General features: G+C 36.1%; 1 protein-coding gene across 7 annotated transcripts in view; it reads left to right on the top strand.

Annotated features, from left to right (window-relative positions):
- The window catches only part of HPSE2 (heparanase 2 (inactive)), a gene marked incomplete at its 5' end in the record, with an annotated part of 614,795 nt that overhangs the window by 357,996 nt on the left and 239,226 nt on the right, over positions 1–17,573 (top strand). For all 7 annotated transcript variants that reach the window (XM_082408112.1, XM_082408107.1, XM_082408111.1 and 4 more), the window contains one exon: positions 6,083–6,254. In XM_082408112.1, the coding sequence (XP_082264238.1) occupies positions 6,083–6,254 (172 nt within the window). The remainder of the gene's footprint in view (positions 1–6,082; positions 6,255–17,573) is intronic.

Here is a 17,573-nt window from a genome sequence, read left to right as displayed (position 1 = left end):
TTATTTTCCCCTACCTGTGTGAATTCTTTAGGATTTTCCGTATACAGGATATGTTGTCTAAGAATAAAGACAGTTTTACTTCTTCCTTTCTAATTTAGATGGCTAAATTATTTTCCTTGCCTGATTGCACTGACTAGAACCTCTAATACAAATGTTGAATATAAATGGTGAGAGCACACATCCTTGCCTTGTTCCCAGTCTTAGGGAGGAAAAATTCAGTATTTCAATTAAGTATAATATTTTGCCATTAAGCATTCAGTATTTCACTGGTAAGTATATAGATTTTTCTTAGATACCGTTTATCAGATTGAGGAATTTCCCTTCTATTCATAGTTTGTTGAGAGTATTTATCAGGAATGGGAGTTGGATTTTGTCAAATGGTTTTTTGTTTTGTTTTGGTTTGATTTTTTTGCATCTGTTGCGATGATAATGTGGTTTTGGTCTTTTATTCTATTAATACAGTATTTTACATTAGTTGGGTTTTGGTATTAAATCAACCTTGCATTCCTGGTGTAAATCCCAATTGGTCATGATATTATAATACTTTTTATATATTGCTGGTTTCAGTTAGTAAATGTTTTGTTGGGTATTTTTGAATCTATATTTATGAGAAATATTCATCTGTAGTTCTCTTGTGATGTCTTTGTCTGACTTTGGTATCAGGGGAATATTGACCTCATAAAATAAGTTGGGAATTGTTCCCTCTTCCTCAATTTTCTGGAAGAGTTTATGAAGAATTGTGCATTATTTCTTCCTTAAAAACTTGGTAGAATTCACCAATTAATCCATCTGAGTCTGGGCTTCCTTTGTGGAAATAATTATAATGGCTAATTAAATGTTTTTTGTTGTTATAGGCCTATTCAGATTTTTTTTTTGAGTTGGTTTTAGTAATTTGTGTCTTTCTTGAAAATTTTTTCATTTCATATACTTTGTGTAACTTATTGGCATAAAGTTGTTCATTGGCATAAGGTTGTAGTCCCTTATCCTTTTAATTACTGTGAGATCCTTAATGATGTTTCTTTTCATTCCTAACTTTGGTCATCTGTGTCTTCTCTCTCTTTTTTTTTTTCTTTTTTGGTCAGTCTAGCCAAAGGTTATATCAATTTTGTTGATCTTTTCAAAGAACCAACCTTAATTAGTTTTTCTCCATTTTTTATATCATTGGTTTCTTCTCTAATTTTTATTATTTCATTTTTTCTTCTTGCTTTGGGTTTAGCTCCCTCTTCTTTTTCTCCTTTCTTAAGATAGAAGCTTAGATTATTGATTTGAGATCTTCTTTTCTAATATAGGAGTCTAAGGCTGTAAATTTCCCTGTAAGCATTGGGTTTTTTTTCCTAAACAACAAAAAAAAGCTAGCAGTCTAACATATAGTTATCAGCAGATCTTTTTTTTTTTCCTGAGGTCTCTTTTCTTGGCTTCTTGGCTCACTGTGTCCTCACATGGCCTTCCCTCTGTGTGTGCATGCCTAGGTCTCTTTGTGCTCAAATTAACTTTTTTAAAGACTTTTTTAAAGAGCGGTTTTAGGTTCACAGCAAAATTGAGAAGGTATAGAGATTTCTCATATATCCCCTGCCACATGTGCACAGCCTCTCGCACTATCAACACCCCTCACAGAGTGGTACATTTGTTACAACTGATGAACCTACATTATACATCATAATCACCCAGAATTTATGGTTCACATTATGGTTCACTTTTGGTGAGCACATACTATGGGTTTGGACAAATGTATAATGACAGGTATCCATCATTATAGTATCACGTAGAGTATTTACTGCCCTAAAAATCCTCTGTGCTCCACCTATTCATTCCTCCCTCGTCTCCCTAACCCTTGGCAACCACTGATCTTTTTACAATCTCCATAGTTTTTTCCTTTTCCAGAATATCATATAGTTGGAATCATACAGTATATAGCCTTTTAAGATTGACTTCTTTCACTTAGTGAAAGACATTTAAGTTTCCTCCATGTCTTTTCATAGCTTGATGGCTCATCTCTTTTTAGTGCTGAAAATTATTCCATTGTGTGAATGTACCAGAGTTTGTTTATCCATTCACTTACTGAAGAATATCTTGCTTGCTTCCAAGTTTTAGGACTTGTGAATACAGATGCCATAAATCCATGTGCAGACAAAGTGAGGACATAAGTTTTCATCTCCTTTGGGTAAAAACAAGGAGCATGATTGCTAGATTGTATGGTAAGAGTATGTTTTGTTTTGTAAGAAACCACCAAACTTCCAAAGTAACCATATCATTTTGCATTCCCATCAGCAATAAATGAGAGTTATGTTCCTTCACATTCTAGCTTGTATTTGGTGTTGTTAGTGTTACAAATTTTAGCCATTCTAATAAGTATAGAGTGGTATTTCATTGTTGTTTTAATTTGCATTTCCCTGATGACATATAAAGTAGAGCATCTTTTCATATACTTGTTTGTCATCTGTATATCTTCTTTGGTGAGGTATCTGTTAAGTTCTTTAGCCCATTTTTTAATCAGGTTGTTTATTTTCTTATTAAGTTTTAAGTTCTTTGTATATTTTGGATAGCAGTCCTTTATTAGATATATATTTTGCAAGTATTTTCTCCCAGTCTATAACTTGTCTTCTATTCTCTTGACATTGTCTTTTGCAAAGCAGAAGTTTTTGATTTTAATGAAATCCAGTTTCTTAATTATTTCTCTCATGGATTGTGACTTTAGTGTCATCCCATACATTTTTATATATTATAGTTTAATTTTCATTTCATTGAAAATATTTTCTAATTCCCCTTGTGATTTATTCTTTGATTCATGGATTATTTGTTTGATTTCCAAATACTCATAGATTTCTCAAATTACTTTCTGTTGTTGAATTCCCATTTAATTTTGTTGTGGTCAGGGCACATACATTATATGAGTTAATCCTTTTCAATATACAAGACTTGTTTTATAGCCTAGCATAGATGGTCTATCCTGAAGCATATTCTATATGCATTAAAAAAGAATGTGTTGGGTGCAGTGTTCTATAGATAATTCAATCAGGTCAAGTTAGCTGATGATGTTACTCAAGTTTTCTATATCCTTACTGATTTTCTTTCTAGTCATTCTATTCATTATTGAGAATGTGGTATTGAAGTCTCTTTCTGTTATTGTTGAATTTTCTATTTTTATTTTCAGTTTTGTTTCATTTATTTTGGTGTTCTGTTGTTGGTAGGTATATGTTTGTAATTGTTATATCTTCCTGATAAATTGGCCCTTTTATCATTATAAAATGCCCCACATTGTCTCTAGTAACATTTTTGTCTTAAAGTCTATTTTGTCTGTATTAGTATAGTCATCCCAGCTCCCTTTTGTTTACCATTTGCATGGCATATCTTTTTTAATCCTTTTAACTTTCACCCTCCTGTGTCTTTGACTTTAAAATGTGTCTCTCTAGTTGGATCTTATTTTTTTATTTAGCCTGATAATTTCTGCTTTTAATTGGAGTTTTTAATCCATTTACATTTAATGTAATTGTTGATATGGTTGAACTTACATCTGCCATCTTGCAATTTTCTATATATTTCAGTTTTTTTTATGCCTCTGTTTCTCCTTTACTGTCTTTTCATTCAAAAGGGATATTGTCTAAGGTACCATTTTAATTTCTTTTTGTTTTGATTTAGTTATTTTCTTAGTAGTTTCTTATTATAATACATCTTAACTCATTACAACCTACTTTAGGGTAACACTAACTTAATTCCAGTTAACTGTAGAAACTGCTCCAATAAGACTCCATTTCCCCCTCCTTTGTGCTATTATTATTCTAGGTATTACATCTTTATATGTTATAAGCCCAACAATACAGTTTCATAGTTTTGTTTTATGCAACTGTCATTTAAATTAGTTAAGAGCTGAGTAATGAATATTTTCAACTGTCTTTTATATTGATCTGTGTAACTATCTTTACTGGTGTTCTTTATTTCTTTGTGCTCTTTTGAATCACCATCTGCTGACATTTCCTTTCACCCTAAAAGACGTTCTTTCTTATTTCTTGTAAGGCAGATTTTCTCACAACGAATTCTGTCCTTTGTTCTTCTGGGAAGGTCTAAATTTTGCTTTCAGTTTTGAAGGATAGATTGCTGCATGTAGAATTCTTGGTTGACATTTTTTTCAGCATTTTGAATATGTCATCCCACTGTCTTCTTCTGGCCTCCATTATTTCTGGTAAAAATTCAGCTACTAATTTCATTGTGTTCTTCTGTATGTGAAGAATCATTTCAGTTCCAAAGTTTCCAATTGATAATTTTTTATAATTTCTATCTCTTTATTTATATTTGATTAGTCAGTAAAATCATACTTTCCCTTAATGTTTTATTCTTCCCTTTAGTTCTTTAAACATATTTATACTAACAGTTTTGAAGTCCTTGTCTGCTAAGTCAAACATTTGGGTCCCCTAAGAGAAAGTTTCTTTCTTTCTTTCTTTTTTTCTTGTTTATGGGTCACACTTTCCTGTTTATTTGCATGTTGTAATTTTGTTGTTGTTGAAAACTATACATTTTAGATAATATGTTGGAGCAAATCTGAATTCCAAATCCTCCATTCCAGAGGTTATTTTTGTTTTTTCTTTTCTGTTCATTTGTTTGTTTAGTCACTTCCTGGACTAGTTCCATAGAGTCTGTCTCCCTTGCATCATGTAGCTGCTAGTATCTCTTAAGTTTTTTATTTTTAAATTTTTTTTTTTATTTTTAAGGCCAGCTTCCTAGGGGTTGGCCCTGAATCAGCATAGCTTAATAGTGAGATGATGATTGATCAGAGGTTGTGTTTACCTTGAGCTAATAAGGCTTTCACCCTTTGCCAGTAGATCTGTGTGTGAGTTTGGGAACACTTTCAAAATTTAGGCAGTTTACAAGTCTGATTGGTTTTTACTTTTTGACATGCCTTCTCATGTCTCCTTTATGAGTGTACTAGGTTTCACATTCATCTGGGAATGCATGGATAGCTAGTGCCCTCTCCAGTCCCTCCTGAGCATGCACAGCCTTCCAGACTACAGGGGGTATTTGTGGGCTTATCAAAATCCTCAATGGCTTTCTTATTCCCCAAATCTCCCTGTTACATTTCTTGCAAGTCTGCTGGTCTATTTCTTGCCCCTACCAGTGTCAAAACCTGAAGCTAGCCAAAATGTTGGCCTTGCCTGGGGTATGTGCTTCATTACGAATCAAGTTAGCCCCCTCCAGCAGTGGAGCTGCTGGTTTTTAGGACTTTACTTGTCTATTTAGAACTACCAAGTTAATAGAAACTGGGGGAGGGGATTTTGCTCTAAGTTATTTCACTCAGCCACTTTGCTATTATTGAACATTAAGGTTTTTCTAACTTTTTGATACAAGGACCATCTTTATGAAGCTTTCCTTTCTTACCATTTGTATTAGTTTCCTAAGCCTATCATGACAATCTCAGTGACATAAAACAACAAATATTTTTCAATCACAGTTCAGGAAGTCTGAAATCAAAGCATTGCCAGGTTTAATTCCTTCTGGAATCTCTAAGAGAGAATCTATTCCATGCCTCTCTCTAGCTTCTAATAGCTGCCAACAAGCCTTGGCATTGCAGTATCCCTTCAATCTTTGCCTCCATCGATACATGGCCTTCCTCCCTGTGTGTCTGTGTACCTGAATCGCCCTCTCCTTTCTCTATAAAGACACCAGTCATTGGATTTAGAACACATCCTAATTCCATATGACCTCATCATAAATAATTACTTAAGTAATTACTTCTTCAAAGATCCTATTTCCAAATAAGGTCACATTCTAAAGTTTTGGGTTGACATGAATTTTGAGGGACACTCTTCAACTCAGTACACCATTTATTATAAAGTATCATTTGAAAATCAGTATGGTTCTCTGTTGTGGATTAGGTGATCTTTTGCGAAGATTAGTTTGAAATTAAATAGAATGGTAAAATGGCACTTGACTTTTTAGTTGGGATAGTTTCTCAAGTTAAGCTAGCTTGCACCCTCTTTTTGGTTATTTTGTTTACATTGTTAAGAAAAAGTCAGAGAGATCTGTGGACAGGAAAGGGTTGGCAGAACCTCACTCTTCTCAACTCTGACTTGCATGTCTGCTTTTAATCTAGAGCCAAATAACTATCGAACCATGCATGGCCGGGCAGTAAATGGCAGCCAGTTGGGAAAGGATTACATCCAGCTGAAGAGCCTGTTACAACCCATCCGGATTTACTCCAGAGCCAGCTTGTATGGCCCTAATATTGGGCGGCCCAGGAAGAACGTCATCACCCTCCTAGATGGGTAGGTCAGATTATTTAGCAGTTTTTAAAACTTGTTCATTAAATGTAATGAATTAATGTATTTGTATTTTTCCTGGTTATTTCTGGTCTTAAGAAGGGCAGAGAGACTTTTTCATAGTGACAGACATCTCCCACCATAAATCAGGGATTCTCTACCAAACAGTGGAAGAACTTATCTCTCCAGGCCTTCCACAGTCAGCAGAAGAGGGTGGGATTGGGAGGGATATCACAACATCCAGAACAGGTTGGAAAGGATGTGTTGTTTTAAAAAGCACATTTAGGGGCTTCCCTGGTGGCGCAGTGGTTAAGGATCTGCCTGCCAATGCAGGGGACACGGGTTCGAGCCCTGGTCTGGGAAGATCCCACATGCTCGCGGAGCGACTAGGCCCGTGAGCCACAACTACTGAGCCTGCGCGTCTGGAGCCTGTGCCCCGCAACAAGAGAGGCCGCAACAGTGAGAGGCCCGCGCACCGCGATGAAGAGTGGCCCCTGCTTGCCGCAACCAGAGAAAGCCCTCGCACAGAAACAAAGACCCAACACAGCCAAAAATAAATAAATAAATAAATAAATTTAAAAAAAAAAAAGCACATTTAATATTACAGCATTGCATAACATCACTTAATATTTTTTAAAAGGCAAAATATTATCTACTCTATTCTTGGGACCTCTTACAGAAGGTAAAACTTGACAAAATCCTGGACAGTGGATCTGGGTTAAAAAGTTGAGAAACACTACAAATGCTTGTACATTAAAGCACAGCTTAACAGATAGATTTATTAGGTATTCTAGAGAATTGCTATCATGTGATTTATTTAATTTTTACTGAATCTAACAATCATTTTTTAAGCAGTGGTTATGGATGCAGCACTATGTTAAATGCTCTCTTCCCCAGTCCTGCTGGTGGGCCAGGCCCAGATTAAATAAGTGGAACATACATGCATGTTGGGTCCAGTTATGCAGGGTTGGAGTGGATGTCTGAGGGAATAGCATGAGGAAGACTGAAGATATATGTTGAATCAAAGACTCAAAGAGGATATGTAACTACAACAGAGAGGGTAGGAACAAGGAAGTTGGGAGAGGCAGGAGTTCATGTGGCATACAGAGTATGCACCAAGGCACACCTTTTGTGCAGCATCCTGTCATATTCTGGGACAGGTATGGTTATTCCTACAAATTCAAAGACAAGTAAGATGTTTTCCAGTGAAGTGTACAGCCCAAGTGAGGTTAGATAAATGCTGTACAAGTATAGACAGATACGTTCCAGTAGAAAGAAACTTCTGGCCAACCTCCTGAATGGCCCCTGTGGCTTGATGGCTCTTATGACTCTCTCTCTTCCCTTTTGTGGTAGCTTAGTCTTAATCTAAGCTAATTAACATAGCAGACATTATTGAAGGCTTGGGAAGCTGGAATGATTTACACTGTAACAACATTTACAGCCTGAAGTTTAATTTTAGGCATTTTCGTCTTTAGAGAGAATCCCCAAGCCCTTATTTTAATTCCTATCCTTTCCCCATCCTTCTTTTTTCTCTCCTTCTCTCTCAGTAGGAACTTCCGTTTTTTCTTGCAGAACAATTTTCTGACCTTGACTCCTACCTACAAATGCAGCACTGGGCTTCCCTTTGCATACTTTTGCTGAACTTTGAAATTACTCTGTGTGTGTGTGTGTGTGTGTGTGTGTGTGTGTGTATGGGATGGTGATGGAGAGGTTGGTTTTATTTTACATGTTTTAATTAGGGGATAAGAATCACATGTGTAGAACATTTTCATAGTTCATAATACACAGTCAAGCAAAGCCAGTAACTATCACTTAAGTCCACATAGTTATTCTTTTAGATTATACCTTTTCTTTAATGATTTGATTAATATATTTTCATGGGACTGACAGTCTTCTCAGTAGCATGACCCTGTATCAATCATTCATTCATTCTGCAAATACTTGTTGAATAATTGCTATGTTCCAGGTACTATGTTAGGAACTGGGAATGTAAAAATAAACAAAAATAGATACTTTCTCTGCCCTCATGGAGTATATAATATGGTAGGGGAGACATAGACAATAATCAACTTATCTTAAGACTAAAACAGTACCAAGGAGAGGTACATGGTACTATGAATGACTGTAAGTGCTGGGATTTGACTAAGTTAGGTGGTTGGAAGGGTTCCCTAAAGGAGTCACACTTAAGAGGAACAAGCACATGAAAAGATGCTCAACATTCCTAATCATCAGAGAAATGCAAGTCAAAACCACAATGAGATATCACCTCACACCTGTCAGAATGGCTATCATCAAAAAGACCACAAACAATAAATGTTGGTGAGGATGTAGAGAAAAGGGAACCCTAGTAGACTGTTGGTGGGAATGTAAATTGGTGCAGCCACTTTGGAAAACAGTATGGAGGTTCCTCAAAAAGCTAAAAATAGAGCTACCATATGATCCAGCAATCCCACTTGTGGGTATATATCTGAAGAAAATGAAAATACTAATTCAAAAAGATACATGCACTCCAATATTCATAGCAACATTATTTACAATAGCCAAGATGTGGAAGAAACCTAAGTGTCCATCAACAGATGAATGGATAAAAATGTGGAATGGAATATTACTCATCCATAAAAAAGAATGAATTTTGCCATTCACAACAACACGGATAGACCCGAGGGGTATTATGATTAGTGAAATAAGCCAAATAGAGAGAGACAAATACAGTATGTTATTACTTATATGTGGAAACTAAAAAATAAAAAAAGAATGAATATAAAAAACAGAGTCACAGGTACAGAGAACAAACTAGTTGTTACCAGTCAGTGAGAAAGAAGGGGGAAGGGGCAAGATAAGGGTAGGAGATTAGGAGGTACAAACAAACTACTATGTATAAAATAAAAAAGCTACAAGGATATATTGTACAGCATGAGAAATATAGTCAATATTTTACAATAACTTTTTAAAAAACTTTTTCAGTTTTGACAGTCTAGGGTTGTATTTTTTAAAATTAATTAATGTATGTATTATTTATTTTTGGCTGTGTTGGGTCTTCGTTGCTGCGCGAGGGCTTTCTCTAGTTGCAGCAAGCGGGGGCTAATCATCGTTGCGGTGCTCTGGCTTCTCATTGTGGTGGCTTCTCTTGTTGCAGAGCATGGGCTCTAGGTGCCCGGGCTTCAGTAGTTGTGGCACGCGGGCTCAGAAGTTGTGGCTCGTGAGCTCTTGAGCGCAGGTTCAGTAGTTGTGGCCCACGGGCTCAGTTGCTCCGCAGCACGTGGGATCTTCCCAGCCCAGGGCTTGAACCTGTGTCTCATGCATTGGCAGGTAGATTGTTAACCACTGCACCACCAGGGAAGTCCTACAGTAACTTTAAATGAAGTATAATCTATAAAAGTATTGAATCACTATGCTGTACACCAGCAATAATGTAATATTCTAAATCAACTATGCTTCAATTTTTAAAAATTCATTAAAAATAAGTAAAGTGTAATCTGAAGAATGAGTAAGGTGTTAACTAGACAAAATGAGAAGTAAACAGTATCAGTGTTCTTGGAAGAAAGATAAGCATGTGCAAAGGCCCTAAGGATGAAAAAAGGGCCAGATTGGCTAAAGAAAGGTATAGCTAGAGAAGTAATTAGGAGTCATATTATATTGGGACTTACAGGCATAGTGAAGGGCTTAGAATTTCTTCTAAGTGCAGTGAGACAAATATTGAATGTTTTTAAGCTGGGGAGAGAAATAATTTGATTTATTATACAAAAAGAATGCTGTGTCTCCTCTATGGAAAATGGATTGGAGAGGAGGCAGGGAAATCGGTGAGAAGGCTGTTGTAGGAGTGCACATAATGACGGGAACCTGAATTGGGTTGTGGCAGTGGAATATATTGTTGGAGGTAGAAACCACAGGACTTGGATATATTGGATAAGTGTATGGTGATGCGACACAGGGATGTGTAAGTAACTGGGTGGATGTTATTATCATTTATGAAGATGGGAAGATTGGGGGAATAACTGGTTCTGGGGGAAAAAAATCATGAGTTTAGGTTTCATGTTATGTTTATTGTGCTTCAATCTAAATGGAGATGTCAAGTATATCCTTGAATACGAGTCAAGGGATCAACGTCTCTGCTAGAGACCTAATATTGACTTTGGTGGTCATTAGCATGCAAATGGGATTTAAGGCCATCCATGGGAATATAAGAGATCTGTTAGAATATGGAAAGAAAAGAGACAGAGGCTTAGGAGAGTGCCCAGAGGAACTATCACATTTAGAGATGTGAGAAAAGAGGGATAGCCTTAGAGGTAAGAAGAAAGGGAGAGATTGAGGTGTAGGAACCAAGAAAAGAGAGTTTTTAATAAGGAGGGAGTGCTGCTAGAAGTCCAGGAGGTCAAGTAATAGGAAGACAGAAAAGTGCCATTGAACTTGGCAACATGCAGGTTGTTGGTGACCTTGAGAAATATAGTTCAGCGGAGTGGTGGAACAGAAGTCAGATCACAATAGTTTGAAGAGTGAATGGAGGGTGAGATATTGGAAACAATAATGTGGACAACTCTTAGGAGAATTTTTACTGTGAAGGAAAGTAGAAAAATGAAAGGAGATTTGGGGTCAAGGAAGATAATGGCATTTTTTCCCCTTTAATTTAATGTGGGAGACAGCAGAACAGGTTTGTATTTTGAGACTTATCCAGGAGAGAAGAAGAGCTAGATGATACAAGAGATCAAGGATATAACCAAAATGAGAAGTTCTTTAAGGCTAGAAGAAATGGAATCCAGAGGAATTGGCCTTCATTAAATGGAGGGACAATTATACCAGGGTAACAGAAAGTAAGAAACAAATATTTTTCTATGTCAGAGATTAAAAAGTCATACTGAGGAGACACTTCTACCCAGTATATAAGGTATAGTTAAGGCATCCCAGTTTGTGTACATGGTGTAATTTTGGGCACATAGATGCTAGTTTGTTGTGAATAAGTCAAGAACTTGGACACAATAGTTGGCAACAGATGAAAGAAATCATCATGTGACTGGGTGGTGTGGTGACAAGTGGTGAGGCCTACTTCCCCATAGATCCGAAAACTAATAGCACTCAAGAGGCTAGGAAAAAATTACATGTGGCAAGAAGGAAAGGTACTGATGAACATTTTTTTTCTTTTATGTGCCAGAAAAAATGGGTATTTACCTTTCTTAATGTATATGTACTAAATATACAGTGAAATATAACTTTAAACACATAAACATTCCCAGTGACTCAACCAACAATAACAAAAATGTCAGCACTCTAAATTACCAGCTCTGTAGTTTTTCCAATCCTCCTGGTTATACAGATATAATTTTACTTAGCTGTGATCATTGTATATGCATCATTTTGAATTCTGCATTTTTTGCTCATTGCTTTATATTGCCCCTTCCTTATTTCTACATAGTTCTCATATTTGTCATTCTTAATACCAGTAAAATATTCCCTTGCATTAATGTACTGAATTCTGCCTAAGCATTCCCTCACTGCTGGGCATTTGGGCTGTTTCCAGTTTTTGTCTGTAATATATAGCACAGCTGTAAACATCTTTATACAAATAGGTTTTTTAAAAATTTCTTTTGAATTACAACCTTGGGCTATATTCCAAAAAGCTGGGTTTCTGGGTCAAAGTACTGTATATAATAATTTTTATGGCTTTTGTATTTGTTGCCAAATTTCTTTTCAGAACAGTTTCACCAGGTTGAAGGGCAGCAATGTATTAGTGTATCTTTTTCCCAATACTCTACAACGAGTATTATTTTTATTAATTTACTCTATTTTAATTAATGCAAGATTGTACCTCATGGTCGTTTAAATTTGAATCCTGTTAACTGCGAAAAGAACCAAACATTTTCCAAAACTTTATGTTGTCTCCTTTCCCCTTATTCCACATTTGACTAATGACACAATAACCATTTTGCCTGAGACACAGACCAGGAGGTCATTTTAGATTCATTCCTCTCCTTTGTTCACAGTCTCCATTAGTTAGTTATTAAGTTTTGTTATTTCTGACTTCTTAGTATCATTCATATCCCATCTTCCTTTCATTTTTATTTTAAACCTTATCATTTTTCCTCCTAAACAATTTCTCCATATCTAGTCTCAGACTCTAATTTCTCCTTACAGATTTCTGAGTAATTTTTTAAAAATGCAACATGTGGTCAAGTCACTCTTGCTTGAAATCCAAACCCTTTCACATGTACCCCTGGCCTTTAGGGTCCAGTACCTGCCTTCTTTGCAGCTAGTCAGTAGCTACACACCCTTGCACAACCTGCACTTAGTACATCAAAGTATATGTCCATCTTAGAAGATGCCACCTTTTTTACCTTTGCACCTTTTTATTTTGTGTCGTTTTCTTTGGAATACCACTCTCTTCCCTTATTTTTCTTCTTTCCAATAGATCTTCTCTGACATCTTCAGGCAGGATTTCTTATCACCTCCTCTGTCCTTATATGGTACTTTATTTTTCTGCTATAGCACTTATCAAATTGATGATAACTTACTTATTTACCTATCTGCCTCCCCTAACAGACTGTAGACTAAGGTCAAGACTCGGTCTATGTTTTATTGATTCTGTAGCCTTCAGAATCTAGGAATAGCTTTAGTTTTATAGAGCCAAACTAATTTTTAAGCTTAAAAAAGCTTAAAACTACTTAGGTATTTACTGGACTATATAGGACTATCTTCCCAGTTAGGATATGAACAAACAGAGAGAGAATCTTCATGTTTATGTCTTCAGATACTACCATGTTGCCTGGAATATGGGAAGTACTTAATAAAATGCTTGTTATATTATTTCCATTTCCTCATTCAGGAACTGGCTTTTCCCAGTTATTGATTTTTATCTAAAGGCATAAGTAGTGTTCTTTAGGGTTTTATTATTTTCCTCTGCTTTTCTTTTGTAAACTTTTATGCATCATCTATGTAATGACAATTTTATCTTAATGTATTGCTTTTCTTATTACTTTGAAATATGTTTTTATTGCTTCAGAAGTTAACTTTTTATTATAGTTGTTCTTATCCATTTTCCTGTTGGTTGTCTTTTCTGTTTCTTTCCTTACACAGTTAGGATAAAGTTACTATTTCATTTTCACATAGCCTTTTAAAAATGTTTTAATTTTCAATGTTAGGCTCTTTAACTTATTTGGAGTTTGTTGCTGTATGTACTATAGAGTAAGGACCTAATCTATTTTTTGGTGATGTGACAGTGTCAAGAAAAGCAGGTATTCATTGAAAGCATGTTTACTGAGGCTTTTTGGGGGGCTTTCAAATCATAGGGAGATGAATACTAAATTATCTCTCAATAAACATTTATTGAACAGCTATTTCATGTTTGATCCTTGCTTAAGTGTTGGGTTTATATTGATGAATAAAACCAAAGTAACTCTTATCCTCTTGGAGCTTAGCAAGACAGAGCCACAGTAAATAAGAAAACAAATTATCCCAAATTGTATATAATTCTGTGAAGGAAATGATCAGGATACCTGGAGTTGGAGGATTTATTTGGACAAGGTGATCAGAGAAGACTTATCTGAGGAACAATTTATTTAAGCCAAGAACGAAAGAATAAGAAGAGGCCAATTGTTCAAAGATCAGAGTGAAAAAAGTTTTAGATAGAGGTGGTAGGTCGTGTTTGTCAATGTCCTGAATCAGAAACAAGGTTAAGGCATTTGAGCAATAGAAAGATGAGAATTATAGTGAGCAAAAGGAGAGCAGTAGGAGATGAGAATGCATAGACAGGCAAGAACCAGATCATTACTGAACCATGTATACCATGGAAAAGAGGTTGTGTATTTTATTCTCTGAGCAATGGAAAGCTATTACAGAGTTTTTATAAGGGCAGCAACATGTACCAGAGTCTACTCTGTTTTGTGTGCCAAATAGATTTTAAGGTGCAAAAGTAAGAAATCAAAAGAGTTCAATAAGGAGGGTTTTCACTATGAGGTGTGTGTATGATTGGGTTAAGATAATGGCAGAAGAGATGGAGAGAAGTTAAGGTAGACTTGCTTTGTTGATGGATATCCCAGCAAGGTGGGGGTGAGAGAATAGGAGGAATTAATAAAGGATGACTTCCACCTTTTGAACGTTAGCATCTCTCTTTCAAGAGCCATCACATGCAGAAAAGGGAGGTTTTCAAAAGGAAGTTACACCAAAATGAACACATATTCATACTCAGGAAACAGTATCTCTGGAGCAACAAAAGATGACTTTAAACTACATTGGCGGGCTTCCCTGGTAGCACAATGGATAAGAATCTGCCTGCCAATGCAGGGGACACGGGTTCGATCCCTGGTCCAGGAAGATCCCACATGCCGTGGAGCAACTAAGCCTGTGTGCCACAACTACTGAAGCCCACGCACCGTGCTCCGCAACAAGAGAAGCCCGCGCACCACAAGGAAGAGTAGCCCCTGCTTGCTGCAACTAGAGAAAGCCCGTATGCAGTAACGACGACCCAACACAGCCAAAAATAAATAAATAAAATAAAAATAAAAATAAATAAACTACATTGGGTGTGCTTCAAGTTCAGGATAGTGATCTGAGCACAAGCTCCATTTCCTTCTGGAACATCATCCCAACTCCTATTAAAAACTGATAAAGAACAATTCTGTAATAACAGCACACGAAAGAGGGATCATTAGCAGATGAGAGACTTCTGAAAGATTTCTATAAGACAGTAAACAGATGGAAGCCTGTTGACAGAGTAATCAGAGTGAGGAAGTGGCAACCCAGAGAACATGGGCTCTGAGAAAAGATAGAGAATCTGTCTTGCAGATAGGCTTAGAAGCCAGAGAGGGTGAGGTGGGAAAGGGGGACCAAGCCAAGGGGTTAATATGAAAGTCCGTCTTCAGAGGGACTACACCCACAACTCAACTCTCCCCTCCATCATTTTAAGTCCCCTACCCTGCCTACAGAGCAAAGACAGCTCTGTCTATCATCTACTAGCAAATGCCAAACCAATAGTTAGGAACCTTCACCAAAAAAATACTGCCGGAATACCTGGGGATGAGCTAGTATTGCTAAGGTGGAGTTGCTTCTGCATAGTAAAATGCTGAGTAGAGCACTGTGGGATACCCTAGCCCAAAGGCTGTGTCCTCCCTCCTCCCTCTCTAAAGGGAAGTGTGTTGGTCAACAAGCTGTGACCACAAAATAGAGATCCCAAGGAAAGGAGAGACTTATCAAAAAAAACCCCATATATTTAACAGCTTAGAAAAATCTGCACCTACTACCTAGAAGAATCTATTTAGTCCCCAATTTTAAAAAATAAATAGATAGGCAAAGATCACAAGATGTAAGAAGGAATCAAGTAACATAAAAGAGAAAAAACAAGACAAATACATTTAAAAAATTGACCCAAGAAGAATTATAATTCAAGATCAGAACTAGAAAAGTAAAAAGCTATAGTTAGTATCCTTATAAAGATATAGTAAGATACTGTATTTATATATACTGTATTTTGTATACAGAGCAAAAAAATATTTTTTTAAACTAAATATATAATTGCTGAAATTAAGCCCAATAAATGTAAGGTAATGATTTCTTAGATATAACACTGAAAGCATAAGTGATAAAAGAAAACACTGATTAGCTGGATCTCATAAAAATTAAGAACTTTTGTGCATCAAATGATACCATCAAGAAGGTGAACAGACACACATAATAGGAGAAAATATTTGCAAGTCATACAGCTGATAAGGAATTTATATCCAGAATATATATATATATACACACACACATATCAATTCTTACAACTCAACAGTAATATGACAACCTGTTTAAAAATGACCAAAAGGGATTTGAATAGGCATTTCTCCAAAGAAGACATACAAATGGCCACTAAGTACATGAATAGATGTTCCACATCATTAGCCACTAGGAATGTGCAAATCAAAACCACAGTGAGATACCACTTTACATCCACTAGGATGGCTACAATCAAACAGACATACAAAAGCAAATGTTGGAGAGGACGTGGAGAAATTGGAACCCTCATACACTGCTGGTGGGCATATAATATGGTACAACTACTTTGGAAAACAGACTGGCAGTTACTTGAAAGGTTAAACATAGAGTTACCATATGACTTAGAAATTCCATTTCTAGGTATATACCCAAGAGAAATGAAAACATATGTCCACACAAAAACTTGTAAACTTATTTATTGTGGCATCATTCATAATAGCCAAAAAGTAGAAACAACCCAGATGTCCATCAACCGATGAATGGATAAATAAAATTCAATAAATCCATACAATGGAATATTACTTGAAAATAAAGAGAACTGAAGTACCAACACTTGTTGTCAGAGATGAACCTTGAAATCATCATGCTAACTGAAAGAAGCCAGTCACAAAAGCCCACACAGTGTGTGGTTTCCTTTATATGAAATGTCCAGAATAGGCAAATCTATAGAGACAAAAAGTAGATTGGGTTGCCTAGACTGGTGCAGGTTTCAGGGAAATGGAGAGTGACTGCTCATGGGAATGGGGTTTCTTTTTGAAATTAAATATTCTAAAATTAGATTATGTTGATAGTTGCACAAATTTGTAAATATAATAAAAACTATAGAACTGTACAGTTAATGAGGGGATTATATGGTATTAAATTTTATCTCTGAAAAGCAGTTAAGAGTCCAATAAAAGAATTATAAGATAAAATCAAGGAAATCTCCCATACACAGAGTGTTGGACAGAGACAAAAAATTTGGGATGAAATCTTACTGGTATAAAAGATCAGTTCAGGATCCCCAACAGCTGTCTCACAGGATATCCAGATCCAGAAACAAGGAAGAAAATTATGGTTACAGAAAAGATTGAAAACCTTATCAACCTTTACAATGGAAAATTAAGGGGACAGTTGACAGAAAATAGGCGGTAAAAATGGAGAGAAGAAATATGACCCACACGGCTGATATCCTCTTATAATATGTATGGAGTTGGAAAATATTGTTTAAGCCATTGAAATAATAAATTGAGATGTGGAGAAGAGGAGGCCCAGTAAACCACGCACATGGAGTTAACCCTTGGTTAGAATGAATTATGGCAGCATTTCCTTAAATGTGTTCTGGAAAATATCAATTCTGCAGGATAAGAACATTATGTGGAGGGGGAAAAAAGTAAAAGGTTCCATAGTCAAGTAAGTTTGAGAAATACTGGGATATACAAATGTACTGAAACACTTTCCAGCATCTTTATTACATTAGCTTACATTCTGAATCTCCAAGAAGGGGATTTAGCACGCAGAATTTAAAAAATTTATTTGACCGTAGTCTTATTTTCCGAGACTATCTTGAGGGACTAGTGTTCCACTAACATGTTTGGACATCAC

Source organism: Balaenoptera borealis (genome assembly GCF_965194805.1).
Source record: "Balaenoptera borealis genome assembly, chromosome: 10".
Classification (NCBI taxonomy): domain Eukaryota; kingdom Metazoa; phylum Chordata; class Mammalia; order Artiodactyla; family Balaenopteridae; genus Balaenoptera; species Balaenoptera borealis.
The sequence above is the reverse complement of the archived record's forward strand: the minus strand, read 5'-3'. Positions and strand labels throughout refer to the sequence as shown.